The 21,448-nt window shown below is 41.2% G+C and overlaps 2 protein-coding genes across 2 annotated transcripts; both read right to left on the reverse strand.

The window, feature by feature from the left end:
• Positions 1-633: 633 nt before the first annotated feature.
• On the reverse strand, positions 634-1,394 carry LOC122010037 (MFP1 attachment factor 1-like). The gene has a single exon (XM_042566407.1). It carries the CDS (start codon positions 1,346-1,348, stop codon positions 824-826), a length of 525 nt encoding a protein of 174 aa, XP_042422341.1. The 5' UTR covers positions 1,349-1,394; the 3' UTR covers positions 634-823.
• A 1,340-nt stretch (positions 1,395-2,734) lies between these two features.
• On the reverse strand, positions 2,735-3,391 carry LOC122003132 (putative cysteine proteinase inhibitor 7). The gene has a single exon (XM_042558531.1). It carries the CDS (start codon positions 3,389-3,391, stop codon positions 2,735-2,737), a length of 657 nt encoding a protein of 218 aa, XP_042414465.1.
• Positions 3,392-21,448: the final 18,057 nt, after the last annotated feature.

Consider the following 21,448-nt stretch of genomic DNA (forward strand, 5'->3'; position numbering starts at 1 on the left):
ACGGGAAGACTATTAATATCTAATCTTAATATACCAAGCTGATTGAAAGAGAATATGGAAAGACTATTAATATCTAACCTTAATATCGATTATATATATACATAAAATCTAATTTTTAAATTATATTTTTTAATATAATATTAATTTTAATATATTTTTATTAAATAATAACGATCGAATGGAAAGAATAAAAAAACATCTAGGGATAGACAATCCATATCCGATGATCGGATATGGATGAAAGATAAAATCAAATTCAAATTCTATCCTGTCTCATCTCGATCGAAATAAGAAAAATATATAAAGGAAGGATAACAATTACTCTCCCCTCCCCAAATGAGTTTGGATCCTCTATTTATAATTTTTTTTGTCCCTCTGTCCTTTTATCGTTTGAACGGATCAGATTACATCTTAAAGATGCCTTACACATCAAGAAGATAGTGTACACATCTTAAAAATGTCATAATATTTTAAGATGTAATTGTCAAACAGAGGACACGGGGTTCAGAGGATCTGAACTGTCTCCAAACAACGTACTTCCCTTTGCTTACCCATCTTCACCTCCTCCGCACATACTTTTATAGAGAACTAAAACCAGACGATGCCATTTATAATTTTGATCAATCCAACTAGACAAAAAAAAAATTGTGATCTTGAGTTTAACTATCCGAACGCAGAGTGGAATTCACGGTCGTAATTTCATCGATGACAGGAAGTGAAAAAAATCATACTATGAATTCCGACCCGAATGTCAGGATAATTGAACAAATATCAAAAAAAGGCAGGAGTAATGCAGTGAATAAAGAACATCCAGTGATCAGATTCAAGCTTGTGGGGATTCTGATTTGAGAGATGACGCTTCCGTAACAGCATTAGCGTCCGAGTGGGAGGAATCGCCGGGAGCCGGAATTGAAGAGGCGCCCTCCCCATCCGCGGAGAGAGAGGATCCGGAAGCAGCCCTCTCCTTGACGAATTTTATCATGCGATCGCCGACCTCTTTTGAGTAGATCTGTAGGACCTCTTCCTCGTCGTCCACGGAGGCGACAAGTCCGCCGCCCGCAGCGGAGGCAGCGCCGAAGGCTTCCTCCTCGATGAGGCGAACAGTGGAGGAGGCTTCCTCCTGGGGGACGACTCCGTAACGTTTAGAGAGGCTGGAAGGGGTGGAGAGGATGTTGATCAGGCGATGGATCACGGCATCTCGCGTCCGCTGCGATGGAGGCCAGAAGTGAAGGTAACGGGAGGAGTATCTAGTGGCCGGAGAAGGAGACGGCGAAACGGAAGTTTCGCTGCCTTTCACAGCGGGAGGATCTCCACCGGCGGGCTTCGTCGCTGCCTGGTCTACCGCCATCTGATCGGTCGGGAATGGGGGGAGGAAGGGCGTCGGACGATGCCATTTAATTGAAAGGCCTGGGCTTGCGCGAGGATTTGCTGTTCTGCTCCACACAGGAGGAAGGTACTTTCCATTTTAGGCGACAGCCACGTAAACTTTGTCCTCTAGCCAGGAAAAGAGCTTTTTAGCCTTAAATCTACGTCTATTATTCTGCAATATTGCATATTTTTTATATTACAAATTGATTTACAAATCATTTTATAAAAAAATATTTCAAGTTTCTACACACTAAAATGGAACTTTTCGATTATAAACATTAAATAAATTGATTTTATAATATTTTTTTTCATAAAATCTTATAATACAAGTTGTTTGTTAAAATTAATTTATGCTATGCAACACAATATAAAAAAAAATCTAATACTTAACTGTCACAGGACAGCCTAAGTTAAAGATAATTAATTAATTAATTAATTAATTAATAAGGAAGGAAGTATCTAAGTTTCGAAATTTAACTATGGATACTAAAATTGACCATTTAGATAGATCTTTATAAATATTTTTTAATTTATCCTGACCAATAAAAATGTTCAATTGGTCATTCACCTGATCTATTTTATTTTATTTTAAAAATTCAATATACTTATTTATATTTTGGAAGGAAAACATAAATATTTTCTCTTACTTATAATAACAAAATTTAAGATCATATATTAATAAACATTACTTACTTATAATAACAAAATTTAAGATCATATATTAATAAACACACACACAATTTGATTATTCAAAGCCATCATCAAATACAAATAGTAATTAGAAATATCAGAATTTAGTATTTTTTTTCTTAGCAAATTGAACACAACTCTTTAAATAATGTTCAATTGGATAAAAAAAATATGTTAAATTCTCTTTAAATGGTCCTCAATTTAATGAAAAATATATTAAAATTTTTAAAATAGTACTCAATTTAAAAAGAATTATATTAAACAGGGAAAAAAAACATACTATAGAAAACTCAAGTTTAAATATGCTAAATTTAGAAGGAATTATACCTCATTTTAAAATTCTTTATATCTAAAAAATAGGGACAATTAAGTAAATATATTTATATATAGGGAGTTGAAGAAAATAAAATTTTATAGGGAAGGAGTTAAAAGTTCTTTTTAACATGGGACTCATGCAAAATTTAAATTGTGATGGAAACTTTTAAAAGAATTTACCCATTTTGATTTAATTGGAATGAAATTAAACAACAATTGAGAAATAACAAAGCCATCCATACATATAGTATGAGTAGCACTGAATAATATTTATTTATTTATACGACAGCATTTTATTGGCAAGCTATCCCAGATGACTATGGTTTTAGTCAATTAATTAATCAAGCCAGCTAGGGCTCAATTAATTAGTTTTTTCAAATGAAACGAGGACCAAATCACCCTTCGATGACTCATTCACCAACACTCCGAACCTGGAAACGCTTTTGCTCGGGGTCCTAACGTCCAGGACGAGCTGGTACTTGATTAATCCGGCCACCACGTTTCGCCGTGCGGCGAAGATGTCGACGAGCTCGAAGCTCGCTCCCTGTTGCTTTCCGTACTCCGACACTGCGAACTCTGCGACCTTTCTCACCTCGGGGTCCTGCAGGTTTATGATCGTCTCCCATCTTCCTTCATTTGTCTTGTGAGTAGAAAAGTCATTGGCGGAGGCAGAAGGCCGAACGGGTTCGAATGCAACGAGCTTCAAGTCGCCCTTCAGTGACTCATCCACCAGCACTCCGTACTTGGAGACCTTTCCGGTCGAGGTTTTAGCCTCGAGGAGTAACCGGTAATTGAACCCCGCCACCACTTGTCGCTGCGCAGCGACTACATCGACGAGCTCGAAGCTCTGGCCCTGCTGCTTTGCGTACTCTGACACCGCAAACTTGGCCACCTTCTGCACGTTGGGATCTTGAGTGTCCACGATGGTCTTCCATCCGCCTAAACGGTTAACGGACTTGGCGGAAGCGAAAACTTGAGAGGAGATGAAGAAGAAGAAGAAGAAGGAGAGGGTTCTCATGGTGACGAGCTTTCTTTTTTTGGTGGTTTAGACTGTGAAACTGATGATGAGATTTCTGTGTCGGTGAGTTTTGTTTATATAGGATTTTATTTTTCTTGCCCTTAATAAAAGATAAGAAATTTCAATCCAATGGGAGTAAAAGATGAGTATGTTCCACCCAAACTTAACATCACATGACATAATTTTAACCCTATATGTATACAAGGAAAGGGTCGATATGTTTCTAAAATTAAATAGAAAGATACATTTTTAATTGAATTAATAATGGCAGGAAGGAAGGGGGGATTGAGGCCACCTCACGTCCACACCTGTAAATTTAAACAAATCTATTACTTTATTTTAATTTATTAAATTTCTTAACTAGTCGTAATTAATATGAAATAAAAAAAGGGTATATTCCGAGTATGGATGATTGAAGTCCGATTTTGATTAGCTGAAAACGGAAGGCCACGGTTGGAGCCAGTTATATTCAATAAATGAAAAATTAAATTTAATCAAAAATGTTGAGGACTTTAATTCCTTCTCTATTCTTCATAACATTTTCATAAATTCAATTCAATTCAATTTGGCATGGGCCTACCTAATATAAGAACACTCGATTCTCGTAATCGTATCACTCAGGATTATACCCTTTCATCGATCATCAAGATAAATAAGGAAGTACATTATTTAGAGGAAAAATTTTTACAAACATACCGTAGTTAAGATTCGAACCGTGAATATAATTTAGATATTTTACTACGACACCATGACCCCAGAGACCTATCACTCAGGTGAAGGTGTAATGGAAATACATCAAATTATTATTAGGTAGTAGACACCCATGATTTAATTTTCAATTATAATATATTTATAAAAAAATTTCTCTAAATTAATAAGGCAGGTAATGTTAAATTTAGGAGCCACCCATCATAAACATTTTCTCATTTATTTTGACAGTCAATAAAATATTTCTGTAGAACGGAAATGGTAGTCTCAGATTCAGTATTACTATAAATGAGATGGATACATTCTAAAATTCAGGAACTCAATTTATGAAAGGATTTTGTTAACGTGTTGTCTCCTCAAAATAGCAGATAAGAACAATATTGAACTCTTCAGTCTGCAGGGAGGGGTTTGAATTCAACCCTCGCGGTCCAAATCCGGCAATGACTGGCCTGAGGTAGAGACGCACTCACTCCATCGGCAGCAATAATTCAGGCACAAGAGTTCTTGAAAATTCTGACAAAGAAGAGCGGTAGAAGTCAAGCATCAAGGCAACCAAACAAAGTTCCTCAAGATGTGGATACGGAATGTGTTTACTCTGCCATCCAAATTACCAAACTTACTACATTGTTGAATAAGAGGATGGGAACAGCAAACTGGAATATTAAATATATGAAGTTACCATTTCAAGTCTAATTAAGAGAAAATTCTGAACGGACCGTGCATTAAAAACTGCATGCCATGGCAATGATAGCATGAAATATGAATCTTCAGCAAGCGCTGATGGATCGATATGTGAGATTGTGATGCTTGAAGAAAGGGTCAATCGATGTTAGGGTCAATTAGCATGTGCAAGTGACGATCAAAGTCCATGGTAGGTCAAAAAGTCAAACAGCTGGCCTATAAGATCCACAACCCCGATCGTCCCTATCGATCGGATAGTACCACTCCCGGTTTAGGTCGGACTCACTCAGGACCAGTTCCCTCAAGTCCAATTAGCCTAGCCAATCAGATCAATTCCTCATGAGCCACGTTCCTCGAGTTGGCTTGATTTTTTTGCCCCTGTCCCCACTCCCCCGGTCGGCCTGATCGATCGGATGTGGTTGGCCTTGCTAATCGGATAGGTTCGTCATGGGACATGTTCCTCAAGTTGGCTTGATTTTCTTGCCCCTGTCCCCACTCTTCCAGTCAGCCAGGCCGTTCGGAAGGAGTTCTAGAAGAGTCAATGAGGACTTGCTGGGCTGCTATAACCTTTGATATTGTTACGGCCCAATTAGGCCATATAAGTAATTGGACTATGCGAAAGCCTACCTAACTAGCAGTCCAAGAGGCAACATGGCCTAAAAGTCCAATTAGAGTCATTACTACAACACATGAGTTTGCCAGAGGATTATACGTGTGTACAAATACTTACACCACCTACATGCTAAGATTGATGAAGGCGGTATAAACATGGTGAAGCGACAAATTGACTGATTGTAGGGTAATATCTCATCAATGCAGAGATTGTGATGGGCATTATAAGGGGGTTCTCTCTCTGTTGACATGTTTATTTACACTTCTTCTTCTTCTTCTTCTTCTTCTGCATACTGTTCGCTTTTGCACCACCACCGATTTTTGACTTGATCATCGGAGTAGCTGTGCCAGGGATCCCCTGGCCTGCTTACTGACGACTTCCCTCTTTTCTCAGGGGTCTTGGAGCCGGCCAATCTACGCGCAACGTTACCAGCGGTCTATCTCTCATCGCTTCTAGACGGGATCAAACTTTTCATCATTTGTAGGAAACTCTCTACCTGAGCTGAAATGTGAAGATGGATGACACTGGAAGAGCGATTGTCTCCTTGTCGCAAGAAGATCTCGACTTGCTTGTGCTGGCTAAAGCATAGGCGCTGACGCAAAAGCAAAAGGCAACAGTTCCCTCCCCTTCGAAAACACCCATTACACTTGCCATGTCATCAAAACTACCTACTTTTGAGTGAGGGTCTAAGGCTAAACAACCAATGGAATTTCCCCGGGTATTTATCCGAATGCCCGCAGAAGGCTGCCTTGGAGTCAAGCGCTCCCAAGAATCTTCAACTAGAGATCCATTGCCTAGGGACCCTAAACGAGGCAAGGCCCAAGTTGGTGCCGGCTCGTTCCAGCGACTAGGAATGCCCTTCTCATAAGAAATCTTGAAAGATAGTCTGCCTAAGCATTTTAGGCCTTTGTCGATCAACGAATATGGAGGCTCTACAGATCTCGAGGACCATCTCCTCAAATTTGGGAATGCGCTTTGCTACATCAATACACTGATGTCGTCAAGTGCCGAGTGTTCCTAACAACCCTTCCGTCTTGACAAAAAGGTGGTTCGACAGTCTCCCTGCCGAGTCGATCACTAGCTTCAAGGACTTGAAAAGGGCTTTTCTCCAACACTTCGCCAACAACCGAAGGTATCACAAGATCTTTAACTTAAGTTTATTCACTCTCAAGTAGGGAGCGAAGGAGTCCTTGAAGGCCTATATAAAGAGATTTGACTAAGTGACTATGGATGTTCCCTTAGTTACTTCGGAGATCCTAGTAAGCTCTTTCTCACAAGGGCTCCAGGACAGGGATTTTTTTTTCATTCTTTGGCAAGGAAGCCTACTAAAGACTTTGACAATTTGTTAGGTCGGGCAAGTAAATATATCAACATGGAAGAAGCTCAAAATTCTTGGAAAAAAGAAATGGTCAATTCAGTGCCTCTTTTTCAAGGCAAACAGAAGACTCCTCCGGCTCCTTACCGCGCGGCGAGCACCGACTGGTTCTCACGCCCCTAGCTCAACCACCTCTGGCTCAATGAGGAAAGGTTGTGCAACATGTAGAAGCAGCGCATACGTCCTTTGTCGAGCCATGTCGGTGGATCCCCACTTTTTGTACTTACAACCGGACCAAGACGCACAATACCTAGGGTGTCAACAATACGCTCGAGATAGTCACCGAGAGGATGAGCAAGGACAGCCACCTCCCCAAGTTGCTCCACAATTAATCAGGCTGCCAAGACCATACCCCAATATAAACAGCTGGTGTACTCCTATCCTCCAATAATCCCTCTGCCTCATATGAAGGACGAATGATAGCGCCGACCAAATAGGAGAAAAACCAAAGTAATGTGGCAGTAAGGAGAGTGGGTATGATTTCAAGAGGATTTACAGATGGAGATTCTAATAGAGCCCAAAAGGCCAACGGAAGACGACTAGAAATCCATGCAGTAAACTCCAATCGGGAACAGGTTGACGACCCACAATTAGCTTTGGACCTCAAGATCTTAAAGGAGTGGAGCTTCCCCACTATGACACCCTGATCGTCAAAGCATTTATTGCGAATTCTGAAATGGCGCGTACCTTCGTGGACACATGAAGCTCCGTCAATATTCTCTTCAAGTCCGCTTCCAAATTCACCAATTTGAATTGCAACCCATGACTATGGCCTTGTATGGAATTACGAGCAATGAGGTACAACCGCTCGAACAAATTAGACTAGTCATCTCCTTGAGATTTGAGACACTTATGAGGACTCAAAGAAGTATTTTCATTGTAGTGGACACCCCTTCAGCTTATAATATCATTTTGGAAAGGCCCGCGCTATATGAATTCCGAGCGACCGTCTCCACCTTTTACCAAAAATTAAAGTTCGCATTAGAGGGCCAAGTGAGAGAAGTAAAAGGAGACTAGCTCATAGCACGAAAGTGCTACGTGGATATGATCAGAACAGAGGCATGCAAAATCCAGAGAACCCAGCCGGTTGGAGTTCATGTCATATAGCAAGAAACCCCAAGCCGACAGGCTGAGGGGTTCGAGAATCGAGGAGGTATAAATTCATCTCGACTGGCAAGAGAAGATGACACGGATAGCAGTTGACCTGCCATCATAATTGAAAGGGGAGTTGGTGATGTGCTTATCCCGTAATAAGGACATTTTTTCTTGGTCATCACAAGAGTGTAAAGACATCTCCCCATCTTTGACGAAACACAAGCTCCACATACCTCCTGGCACTCAACTAGTGAAGCAGAGAAAGAGGGATTTCAGTGCGAACCAAAATTCCCGACTTGGTTGGTCAATGTGGTACTTGTTGCTAAGCCCAATAATAAGTGACGGGTCAATATCGACTTCCAGGACCTTAACAAAGCATGTCCTAAAGACTGCTATCCACTCCATCGCATTGTTCTGATGGTCGATTCCACTGCCGGGAGTGAGCTAATTTGCATGCTAGATGCCTACCAAGGATATCACTAAATTTCGCTCGCTCGGAAAGACCAAGAAAAGGTTACCTTCATCACTATCGATGATACATTTTGTTATAATGTTATATCATTCAGACTAAAAAATACAGGAGTGACTTATCAAAGGCTCATGGACAAAATCTTCAGGCAGTAAATCGGAAGGAACATTGAAGTATATGTAAATGACATTCTCATAAAATTTGTCCAATCGACTGATTTAATTACGGACATAGAAGAAACTTTCGATACTCTACGGGAGTGTGGGCTTAAGCTAAATCCAAGCAAATGCTTGTTCAGAGCTAGCGAGGGCATTTCCTTGGATACATAGTTACTAAGTGGGGAATTGAGGTCAATCCCGAAAAAGTCCAAGCACTCAAAAATATAGCTGCACTGCAGAATCTCAAGGAAGCCCAAAGGCTAGTTGGTTAGATCATTGCATTGCCCAAATTCATCTCTCGGTCAGCCGATCAGACACTGCCTTTCTTCAAAGTACACCGTTGAGTGGTCAAATTTCAATGGAATGAAGATTGTAACAAAGCCTTTGCTAAGCTAAAAGAATACTTTGAAAGGCTCTCCTCCATCTCTAAATTTGAGCTCGAAGAGTCGTTATAACTCTACTTATCCACAACACAAGAAATCGTGGGATCAATATTAGTTAAGGAGGAGAACAATGTACAGAAGCTAGTGTACTTTCTAAGTCTTTTATTAAAAGGTGCTGAGTGACAGCTCTCGAAAAACTAATCTATGGGTTAGTCCTTACCGTCCGTCGACTGAGACTTTATTTCCTCGCTCACCCAATCATTGTCCTCACCTCAGTACCTTAGGTAGAGTACTGATCAACCCGGAAGTTTCAAGGGGGGTAATCAAGTGGACAACGGAGCTAGGCAAATATGACATACAATACTATCCTTGCACAACCATTAAAGCCCAAGCTTTAACTGACTTTCTAATAGAAGTTCATAATCAAGAGTCAGAAGGTACTTGGAAGATATATATGAATGGGTCCTCGACTCGGCAAGGAAGTGGGGTGAGAGTCTTATTAATATCCCCAAAGAAGATGTGATGCAATTGTTCATCTAGCTAAACCTCAAGACATCTAATAATGAAGTTGAATACGAAGCTCTATTAGTCGGACTCCAAGCAACAAAGTATGTGTGAGCAACTCGAATAGTCATCCACTCGAACTCATAGTTGGCAGCCCAACAACTGGCAGGAAATTTTGAAGTCAATAGTGAATGACTCAAAATATACATAGAAGCCTATAAAAAATTAAAAGAAGGCTTTTTGGATGTCACCCTATAAAAAATCATCCGAGCGTACAATCGGAAAATAAACAAGTTAACCAAAATGGTCCGTTCCCTATCCAATTGGGTTTAGGATAAATTTGTGGCACAAACATTGTTAATTGCGCAAATAGACCTAGAGGTTAATGAAGAATAGCCTATCGATTAGAGAGCTTAAATCATTTCTTATCTGCAACACGAAATTTTGTTAAGCGACATGGAACATGCTTGGGATATTAAAAGAAGGGTTGGCTGATTCACTCTAATAGGCAATCACCTTTTATAATGGACTCTCTTAGCTACTATTAAAATGCCTCAGTCCTGATGAAGTTAGCTATATCTTGCAAGAAGCTCATCAAGGTTGTTGTGGTAATCATGTTGGTGGTCGTACACTGGCAAGTGAAGTACTCTTAGCAAGGTATTTTTGGTCCACCTTGTAGGTCGATGTCACTCGATTGATGGCCACCTGTATTTCTCGTCAAAAATATCAAAACATACCCCGCTAGCCGACCAAATTCTTGAAGACATTGATAGTCTCTTGCTCCTTTGATCAATGGGAAATGGACATCGTGGGTCCTTTCTCAATTGCCTTGCTCAGAAGAAATTTATACTAGTGGCAATAGATTATTTTTCCAAATAGGTGGAAGCCGAAGCACTAGCTAGGATCACAGAGTAGGCCGTCATCAATTTTTTGTGAGTTAACATCTTGTGTCGATTTGGGATTCCTTACCAGCTGGTCTGAGATAATGGACGACAATTCCAAGGACGCAAGATCAAAGAATGGTGTGAGGGATTTGATATTCTTTTTGAGGGCTTAAAACCAAACTTGACCATGTGAGAGGAAATTGGGTAGAAGAACTCCCCGACATACTGTGGGTCTACCGAACTACTCCTCGAAAAAGCATGGGAATGACATCGTTCCATTTAGTCTATGGTAGTGAGGCAGTAGTTCCGATCGAGGTCAGCGAAGAATCCACTTGGCGACTGCTCTATGATCAAAATAATGCCGATCAGCACTTCCTCGAATTAGATCTCATCAACGAGTAACTATCTATTAGCAAAAATGAGACAAAACTATGACAGGCGAGTGTCAAGAGAGTGATCTTGTTTGGAAAATGATCAAGCCAGTCAGAGATGTCGATAAATTAGAACCCCAATGGGGAGGATCCTTCAAAGTAGTGTAAAATCTTACATCAGGAGCATACTCGTTACATGATACAAATAGCAAAAGACTGAATAGGTTGTGGAGTGCAAATTATTTACAGATGTACCAAGCCTAAGAAGACTCTTCAAAAATGCTTGAGATTGGTAGGTTGTAAAATGTACTTTTTCCATCTCTTAGTGAAAAGTATGAAAATAAGCTTGCTTGGCCTTGTAGTAAAAGATCTTCCAGACTCTTAGTCCTCAACCAAGTTATAACCGTGGTACCCACGCACCCGAACAACCATCCGATTGAATAAAATCCCCAAACTCTCGAGTCACTAAGACCAAGTTATAAGTGTGTTTTCTCACATGTGCCAATAAAAATTTTCCAAACTCTTAGTCCTTGACCATGTTATAAGTGTGGTTTTCTACACGCCTAGATGACCTTCCGGTTAAGTAAAATCCCTAGACTCTTGAGTCCCTAAGACTGAGTTATAATGTGGTTTCACACACGCTCCAGTAAAAATTTCCTAGACTCTTGGTCCTATACCAAGCTATAAATGTGGTTCCCCACATGCTTGAACGACCTTCCGATCAGCTAAAATCCCTAGACTCTTGGGTCGCTAAGATAGAGTTATACATGTGGTTTCCTATACACCCCAGCAAAAATCTTCCAAACTCTTGGTCCTTGACCAAGTTATAAGCGTGGTCCTCATACACTTGATGACCATTCGGTTGGATAAAATTCTCAGACTCTCAAGTTGCTAAAACCGAGTTATAAGTGTGGTTTCCCACATGCCCTAGTAAAAATTTCCCAGACACTTGATCCTCTACCAAGTTATAAGTATGGTTTGCCACACACTTGAACAACCTTCTAGTCGGCTAAAATCCCTAGATTATCGAGTCTTTAAGACTGAGTTATAGGTGTGGTTCTCCACACGCTCTAATGACCTTCCAGTCAGTCACAATCCCAGTCTCTTGGTCTGTGACTAAGTTAAAATCCCGAACTCTTACACCTCTTGGCCAAGTTATAAGTGTGATCCCCACACGCTCATTCGCCTCTCTGCTCGGCACTCGCCTCACCTGTCGCTCTGACGACATCCACCTCACTCACCGCTCGGTCACACTTGCCCACTCTCAACCCAATCGACACCCATTCATTACTAGGCAGAATGTTTACTTAGTCCTTAAAAAAAAAGACAGCCAAACACTTAGTCTGACAAAAAACATTGTACAAGTAGGAAAAAACAAAGTACAAAAAACAACTTATGAGGGATCAGGGAAGGCATCGTCAGGAACATCATCCAAAATTTTTTGGTGGTCGATGAATTGTTTAAGAAGATCCATCGTCAAATATACCGCCTCCCTTAATTGCTTAATGGCCTCATCAACTCCATAAGAAAACATTTTGATAACTTGGCAGCCAAAGTCAGGAGAGCGGAAATAGTCAAGTCTAGTTGCCTCCAACCTCCCTTCTTCTTCAGTCTTATAAGATATTAGCTCGACTTTTGTGACTTCTAGCTTGGCACTCCCAGCTTCCAACTCAGCTTTCTGAGTGGCCAAGTCCTTTTGGTATTTTCAAGCAAAATATCCTTGGCCACCAACTCGGTTGTTTCCCTACCAACTCATAGATTTAGCTACTAGCCTCTTTCAACTTCACAGTGAGGGTTTTGGCTTCGTTTGTTTTCTTGTCCAGGTCGGCCATAGTCCTCTGCCTCCTAGTTCTCTCAGATTTGAGCCATAACTCGTAAGTTTGTTGGGTGGATTGTACTTTCTGCAAAGTCGCGGACTGGTTGGTCACCTTCTGTCTCTCCTCCAAAAGGGCCCTCTCGGTCTACACCAGTCATTCCGCCCAGGCCACCACTTCTTCTTCCAGCTTGGCTACCTCTTTCTAAGCCTCTTGTGATTGGGGTACTCGAGCAGATTCTAACTCCTCAACCTTCTTCTTCAAGTCCTGATTCATGTGGTCAAAGACTAAAAGAATCTGATAGGGGGATTAAAAGGTGCAACATGTAACAAAAACACTTACTGTAATTACGTCCTGGGCAAATGTGTTTGCAAAGCTGGTCGACATCCGGTTGAGAGGTCAATCCATACCTTGCGCCCAGGTTTCGACCAATTTTCCCTTCAACCACACAACATGGTTGAGTCGGGGCACATCGGAAAGAGAGCGGGTCGGACCTTGTTGAGAGGGAGTGGTAAAAGTAACAATCATTTTGAAGGGGGCTCCCGCTACCCGATAGAAACTAGGCCTAGAAGAAGATGGCTCTTGTACTGGGCCGATTGCAGGGGGAGGAAGAGAGGAAATCGACTGAGTGTTGGGTCGATCGGTTAGAGAGGGTTTGTTAGAATTTGGTCGCTTGGGGGATCCACCAAAGTAAGGTTGGGCTCCTCCACAGGTTGTTTCCCTTCAACAACCATTGAAGATTCTCCCCGAGCGGATAGTGGGCGCATGGAGGATGTCCGATCGGCCGGGGTTGTCGGTCAGCGCCTTTTTCGATTAATCCTCAGCAGCTCATCTGATTTTGTGGACTTGGAGGAGATCCTTACGAGTACCATAGAGGGGCAGAGCGGAAGCATTTCTCCCGTACTAGTAGTTGCATCGCTAGTCACCCCGCTAGCCTCACCCTCGACACCGACTCCCTGATTGTCAGAGTCGATTGGCTGAATGTCTCGCTCAGCTAAGATGGCTTCACCATGCCTGTTCAACTCAAATTCATCAAGCCTCATTGTGTTGCTTATGATGGCTTTCCACATGGTTCTCCCTGCAAAAGAAAAAGAGAACTTCAATTAGCAATAATAGCGAACAGTACGTGTTTTTCTTATTAAAGGAAAAGGGCAGCCCATCCTCAATTGGATTCAACCCAAAGATACACATAATATCCTCTTGAAGCAACTTTATTATGTCAAACTTCAGACCAGATAGGGCCTTTGAAGCAAGCAGATAATTAGACTCCCAAAGGAAAACACCCAATTTCAAAAAGGGAGGAAGATCTATCTGTCAACTGATTGGCCATTGAAAGGGAGAGATCGGTCGGACAAAGAAATAATGGGATTTCTAGCCTTTATTAAAAGAGATTTTTTCAAAAAATACAACCTTCGAACGGGCTTGGAAAATAAAGAGCCCCTCTTATCCTTTTTTAGGATAATAAAAATAATGAAAGATATGAAGAGATAGGGGAACTTAGAACAGTTTGAATATAATAGTGATCCCGCATAGTAGACAAATCGAGTTTGGGGTCGGCTATTGAAGTGGGATATGAAAATATTGGGAAATGATAGTAAAAAAGTCAAGGACTAGAAAGCAAAGGTTACCCATAAATTGATCCTTAAAAAATGTAACATAGCTAGGAGGAGGATGGGGACAGTCAAGGATATTGGGGATAATAATATGAAAGTTCGTCAGAATGTCGTAGATTAGCTTCATCTAATCCACCTCCCCGCCATTAATATCAGAAAGCATGGTGGTGTATCATAGAGAGGGAATGTGCATTGGAATTTCAAGAGTCATGGAATCAAAACGAGGAGAGCAAGCAAAACATAAAGAACTTACAAAAGAAGGCGAAAGTAATAGGAAGATCGAGGGTGGAGAAAAATAGCCTGCAGAGGAAAGCGACGGGAGAACATGAACACGGAGGCCTTTACCCTAAATCGTCACAACTTATAAAGCCCTTAGGATTTTTCAAACTCACCGTCCGATTGCACGAACAAAAAAACAAACCGAAGATCATGACCGTTCAATTTGAGAGGCGATGGAATTCAAAACGTCAAATGTCTCTATCAGAGACGTGAGCAAGACACATGGTGGCACTAGAGGAATGAGCATTTGTAATTGATGCGATAGATGAATTATTATCATGATACACCCTCGCACATATCGTCGCACCTTACCAAGCATTTATGCCGCCTGCAAAGCATATCATCTCCCATTATCTAAGCATTTATGAGGTTTGATAGTCCATTTTTCGAGGAAGATGGCAACAAAAATGGTTTGAGAATAAGACACTAAATGCTCAATCAACTCTCGTTAACCAAAGTCTGAGCGACACAATTCACTTGATAGTATTACTTAGCCATTTCATGAAAATGGAAAAAGTCAAAGCAAATAAGAAAATGTTGATTGACAGTCACAAAGTTCAGAGCGACTACACTAGGATAAAGCACCACGGTGAAGTGTCAATCGACTCCAATTAGCAAAAAGCCCTGTCAGCCTTATGAACAAATGGCAAGTATACAATTGGGTGTGGTTGAAACTCACTATGAACTTGGTCTAGTCAGTCGAACTCGTGACTCCTTCGGCTAGACTTGAAGGAGAGACTTATGATATGGTCAATAAGGGTCAGCCCATAGGAAAAGGGTCAATAAGTATGTATAGGTGACGGTCAAAGCCCACCATAGGCCAGAAAGACGAACTGCTGGCCTATAAGTCCCACATCCCTGGTCGGCCCTACCGATAAGACAGTACCACCCCCAACTTAGGTCGGACTCATTCGGGATCCACCTCCCTCATGTCCAATTGGCCTTGCCGATTGGATAGATTCCTCGTGGGCCACGCCCCTCGAGTTGGCTTGATTTTCTTGCCCCTGTCCCCACTCCCCCGATCGGCCCGACCGATCGGAGGTGATCAACCTTGCCGATCGAATATATTCCTAGTGGGCCATGTTTCTCGAGCTGGCTTGATTTTCTTGCCCTTGTCCTCACTCCTCCGGTTGGCTCGGTCGATCGGAGGGGGTTCTAGAAGAGTCAATGATGGCTTACTAGGCCGCCGCAACCTTTGATATTGCTACGGCCCAATTAGGCCAAATATGTAGCTGGGCTCTATGAAAGGTCTACCTAACTAGCAGTCTAAGAGGTCATAGGACCCAAAAGCCTAGTTAGAGTCATTACTACAACACATGGACTTGTCAGAGGATCATACCTGTATATAGACACTTCCACCACCTACATGCTGATTTGATTGATGAAGGTAGTATAAGCATAGTGATGTGACAGATTGACTAATTGTAGGGTAACATCTCATCAATGCGGAGATTGTGAGTGACATTATAAAAGGGGTTTCTCTCTCTGTTGACGAGGTACGCATACCTGCTTATTTATGCATCTTCTTCTTCTTCTGTTTACTGTTCGCTTTTGTGCCACGGCCAGTTTTTTACTTGATCATCAAAGTAGCTATGCCAGGGACAACCCTGACCTACTTACTGATGGCTTACCTCTTTTCTCAGGGGTCTTGGAGTTGATCAATCTACGCGCTATGTCACCAACGGTCCATCTCTCATTGCTTTTGGACGGGATCAGATGTACATCTTCATAAGGGCATCTCAAGGTTTGTGAGAGCTTAGTAGAATCAAAAAAGCTGAATAAAAAAGTTTATACCATTGTAGAGGTGAAGTTTGAGGTTTATAATTTAAGAACAGTAGTGAAAACTCAAACTTACTCTTTTGTCTTGAAATTGGTGTAACATGTATGAATTCATACAACTATATGTTATAAATTAGACCACAAAAAAGCTCACTTAGAGTTCTAACCATTAGAGATATTTTAATAAAATTTTATAATATTGACGTGACATGTTGGAAGTATAAAAAAAATTCATTTAAAACTCTAACTATTAGAATGCGCTAATAGGTGTTTAACGAAATTCAACCTCAAATTCAGAAATAAATTTAGCCACCATACTACATCATTCTTATCATTTATATTATTTGCTTGGTTTCCTGTGCCAAATAAAAATTTGCTTAGTCAACGTGCAAAATCAACACCCTAATTTAACTTAATGAACTTTATCTGGGGATTTATCAAAGGCTCCCACGTATACGAGACAAGTCAAGTGAAGTGAACAAAGGGCCATGTCAATCCTGGATTCCACCAACTAAAGATACATCTATTATACCCCGGTGCTCTGTCGCCCTCTAGCCTAAAGTTCAAAACTTTATTAGGCCAACCCTACCTCCCCTAAAAGATAATTAACGTGCCATAAATGCATGGGAATGAGAAAAGTTAGGATAAAAGAGGATATTTCTGTTAGGACCTTTGACGGCCAGCTAGAGAGGGGATGAATAACCCCTTCACAAAAATAAAACAAAAAGACCTTTCTCGGATTTACAGTTTTATAAATCTAACACTTGTATAAGTATAATAAAAAAACTAAAAGGCAAAGGCACCGATAATTTACTTTGTTACAATCGGGGAGGTTGTTAATCTAAAGAATTAAAGCACATTAATTTCTCCTTCAGGGGAAGAAGCCTTTTTACAGTAATAACAACACATAAACAGAAAGCTAAAACAGAAAGTGTCTACAAATGTTGTTTCACTATTTTTCGTTGTACGGAACAGGACTATTTATATAACCTTGCTCAGGGCACCTGGAAGCGTTCCAGGTGCCTGGAATGGGATAGAAATCTATCCCCAACGTAACGGTCAAAAGTCACGTCGAGCTGGATAAAAGTCAGGTTTCGAGTGCTCAGAATGGTTCTGGGCGCCCCGACCTGCTCCGGGTGCCCCGCGTATTAGAAGTCAACCTTTTGCTGACTTTTAGTCCGTGCCTCCTTCTTCGGTTTCGCTCGCCTCGGTCCGGGTCTTCCGCTCTGGCTCCGCTCGCTTGGATGATTTCGGCCATCCAGAATATGGCTCACCCGAACCCAACTTCTCGACCTTCTTGGGCAAACTTCCGCTCCAGCTTCTCGTCCCTCGGAATGACTTCTTGCTTCCTTCTCGTCCGTCAGCGTACTCTTCCACAACTTTTCGTCCCTCGGATAGCTGCGTCTTTTGCTCCTTAAACAATCTTCCGCTCCGACTTCTCGTCCCTCGGAAACACCACACGCTCCCTTCTCGTCCGCCGGTGTACCCTTCCACAGCACCTCGTTCTTCAGATGCACCAAGCCCGTCGGCTCTCTCCCGTGCCATCCTTCTTGCTAGCTGCGTCTTCCGCTCCACTTCCTGTACTCCGAAGTTCTTGCACACTTAGACACAGGGTTAAATATAACAGGATCTAACTTAACTTGTTTGATCACATTAAAAATACCTTGGGTACCAACAATCTCTCCCTTTTTGATATGAGCAACCCAAGTTAAGTTAGGGTAAACCAACATAAAGTAAAAGCAATAAATTTTGTAATAAAGTGCAAAAATTGAAAAAGTTTAAACTATCTCCCCCTAGACTTAATCTTCCCTTCTCCTCCTTTAATCACATAAAAAAGTGGGGTACTTCAAAAGTCTAAGGGCAACTTGTCAAGAATTTTAAGTCGTTTAACAAACAAAATTCTGAATTTATAAGGTTAAAATGACTTAAAAAATTTGATGAATCTTAAACACAAGTTTAAGAGAAACAAAATCGGAATTGAAAGCCTTAAAATAATTTTAGAAATCTTGAAATATTTTCTTAAAAATGTATAGAGCATGCATTTTGACAAAAGAAAATATATTTTCAAGATTTATAATTTAAAAATTATTTTAAAAAAGTTATATTTAGATAAATAACTTAAAAACTTTTCAGAAAAGTTTTCTTAGTTAGCAGGGATAACTCTTGAAAATTTTGAATAACAAAATTCAAATATTGAGATTTTTCGATAGATGAATATTGAATTCCTCTTTCTAAAAAAATGGGATCAAATTAATTTCGAATAATAATTAAACTTAAAAGGAATTTTGTAGTTTTTTAAAAAAAATTCAATTGCAAAAAATACAAGCATGATCTTGGAATCCGAAATAAATTCCTTTCTACTAGATTAACAAGAAAATTTTTAGGTTTTTGACAATTTTCTAATTTGCCCATTATGATATTTAAATTTTCATTTTAGTCTATAATAATTTCTAAAATTTGAAGCGGAGAATTTTGAACATGCAAAAATTTTTAAAGTTTGTGTATGTTCCTTTAACATTTCATTTTTTATTTTTAGTTTGTCGAAATCCTTTAATCGACAAGCTGTTGTTAGAGTTTCTTTTAACTCATTATTCTCTGTTGATAATTTTTTATTTTCTATTTCTGATTTACAAGAATCTTTCGACAATATTTTTATCAAATTAAATAATTGGTCAGGAGGTAGAGACCGTACTTGACTTACCTTGTCGACTTCTAATGCTCCCCTTGTAGAGCTGCTTTCCTTCGACGTTGCTCTCCTTTCATTGATGCTGTCAATGTTCATTTCGGAAGAACTTTCTTTATCTTCAGGTAGGTATTCGGCTATGAGAGCAGTTTCGACAATTTTCTCATTTTTTGCTTCTGATAACGACTCGAAGTTCATCGAGGAGTTGGATTCAGTTATGTTTAGTTCTTTGTAGAGCTTTAAGAACTTTTCCCAAAGTTCTTTTGTATTCTCGTAATTGCCAATTCTGCCAACATCTTGGGCAGGCAGAATGCTCAGAAGGTGGAACTCAGCCTTACCGTTAGCCATTAAGTCGTTGCGTTGCTTTTCAGTCCATCAATGCTTCTCAATTTCTTTTCCTCCTTTGCTTTTGGGCATATCAAAATCATACTTAATTGTTAGTGAAATATTAAAATCGGTTGTAGAATATACCTCCATCCAACGTTTCCAAAAAGCGAACTCCCTCTCAAATACTGGTGGGTAGATGCTTGGTCTGACCATCTCGTGTGCTTCATTCGGCAGTTAGTCCTTCTGAAGCATCCTGACTTTGATACCACTTGTTAGGACCCTTGACGGCCGGCTAAAGGGGGGTGAATAGCCCTTACACAAAAATAAAACAAAAAGACCTTTCTCGGATTTACAACTTTATAAATCTAACACTTGCATAAGTATAATAAAGAAACTAAAAGACAGAGACGCCTAGAATTTATTTGGTTATAACCGGGGAGGTTGTTAATTTAAGGAAGTAAAGCACACTAATTTATCCTTCAGACGGAGAAGCCTCTTTACAGCAATGACAACACAGAAATAGAATGCTAAAATAGAAAGTGTCTACAAGTGTTGTTCCACTATTTTTCGTTGTACTTAGTTTCTAGGAGCAGGGTTGTTTATATAGCCCTGCTCGGGGCGCCTGGAATGAGATAGAAATATATCCCCGATGCAATGGTCAAAAGCCACGTCGATCTAGATAAAAGTCAGGTTCCAGGCGCCTGGAATGGTTTCGGGAGCCCCGACCTGCTCCGGGCGCCCCGGACTGGTCCGGGCACCCCGACCTATTTCGGGCGCCTCGGACTAGTCCGAGCGCCCGAGCAGGGCCGTTTATATAGCCCTATTTGGGTGCCTGGAAGCATTCTAGGTACCTGGAATGGGATAAAAATCTATCCCTGACGCAACAGTCAAAAGTCATATCGATCTGGATAAAAGTCGGGTTCCAAGCGCTCGGAGTGATTATGGGTGCCCTAGACTGGTCCGGGCGCCCCAGAGTGGTTCGGGCACTCGAGCAGGGCTGTTTATATAGTCCTGCTCGGGGCGCCTAGAAGTGTTCCAGGTGCCTGAAATGAGATAGAAATCTATCCCCGATGCAACGATCAAAAGCCACGTCGATCTGAAAAAAATTCGGGTTCCAAACGCCCGGAATGGTTCTGGGTGCCCCGGACTGGTTTGGGCGCCCCAACCTGCTCTGGGCACCCCGACCTGCTCCAGGCGCCTGACCTGCTCTGGACGCCTTGGACTGGTCCGGGCTCCCCGACCTGGTCCGGGCGCCTCGGGCATTAGAAGTTACCCTTTTGGTCCAGGCCTCCTTCTTCGGTTCCGCTCGCTTGGATGATTTTGGCCATCCGAAATAGGGCTCGCCCGAACCTAACTTCCGACCTTCTTGAGCAAACTTCTGCTCCGACTTCTTGTCCCTCGGAATCGCTGCTTGCTTCCTTCTCGTCCGTCAGTGTATTCTTCCGCAGCTTTTCGTCCCTCGGACAACTGCGTCTTTTGCTCTTTGAGCAATCTTCTGCTCCGGCTTCTCGTCCCTCGGAAACACCGCACGCTCCCTTCTCGTCCGTCGATATACTCTTCTGCAGCATCTCGTCCCTCAGACGCACCGAACCCGTCAGCTCTGTCCTGTGCCATCATTCTCGCTAGCTGCGTCTTTTGCTTGACTTCCTGTATTCCTAAGTTCCTGCACACTTAGACACAGGGTTACACATAATAGGACCTAACTTAACTTATTTGATCGCATCAAAACTACCTTGGGGTATGATAATGAGCATTTTTTATATATTATTTTAGCTCTTATACTTAATATTTTTATCATCTCGTATACTTAAATCTTGTTTTATATCATATTTTACGAATTGATATTAATTTAGAGACTTGTATATAATTTTTCCTATATTTTCTGGTATTTTATCTAAAAATGCGCATCTTACTTGTAGGGAAGTAATCTAGACCGTTGATTAGGATCAAATAATTAAGGGTTCATCCAAGAAGTGCAAACCCAATCCAAAAGCCCACTCTTAAAGCCTAATTCTAAAGAAAAAAAACAATTTCCCTTCTCTCATATTGGATCCGGATTTTTCCCTCAATCCAAAAATCCTCACCTCCTTAACCCAAATCCGAAACCCACTAAGAATCCCTTACCTCCACACGCACGACATAGTATAAGGGATCTCGATTTTTTTAGCTTCTTCTCCTCGCGACAGAGCTAGGGCACGAACGCCTTCTCCACGTCTACGCCCTCAACCTCACGGCCGGTGGTTCACCCTCACCATGCAACCGTCGGCCGGACTTCCCTCACCATCCTCTCCATCATCCTGCGACCAACCCTTTCCACCTTC

This window comes from Zingiber officinale, chromosome 1A (assembly GCF_018446385.1).
Source record: "Zingiber officinale cultivar Zhangliang chromosome 1A, Zo_v1.1, whole genome shotgun sequence".
NCBI lineage: Eukaryota > Viridiplantae > Streptophyta > Magnoliopsida > Zingiberales > Zingiberaceae > Zingiber > Zingiber officinale.

What these genes read in the sequence shown, in the direction of transcription:
- LOC122010037 (XM_042566407.1), bottom strand. Translation starts at nt 1,348, where the DNA reads ATGGCGGTAGACCAGGCAGCGACGAAGCCCGCCGGTGGAGATCCTCCC.
- LOC122003132 (XM_042558531.1), bottom strand. Translation starts at nt 3,391, where the DNA reads ATGAGAACCCTCTCCTTCTTCTTCTTCTTCTTCATCTCCTCTCAAGTT.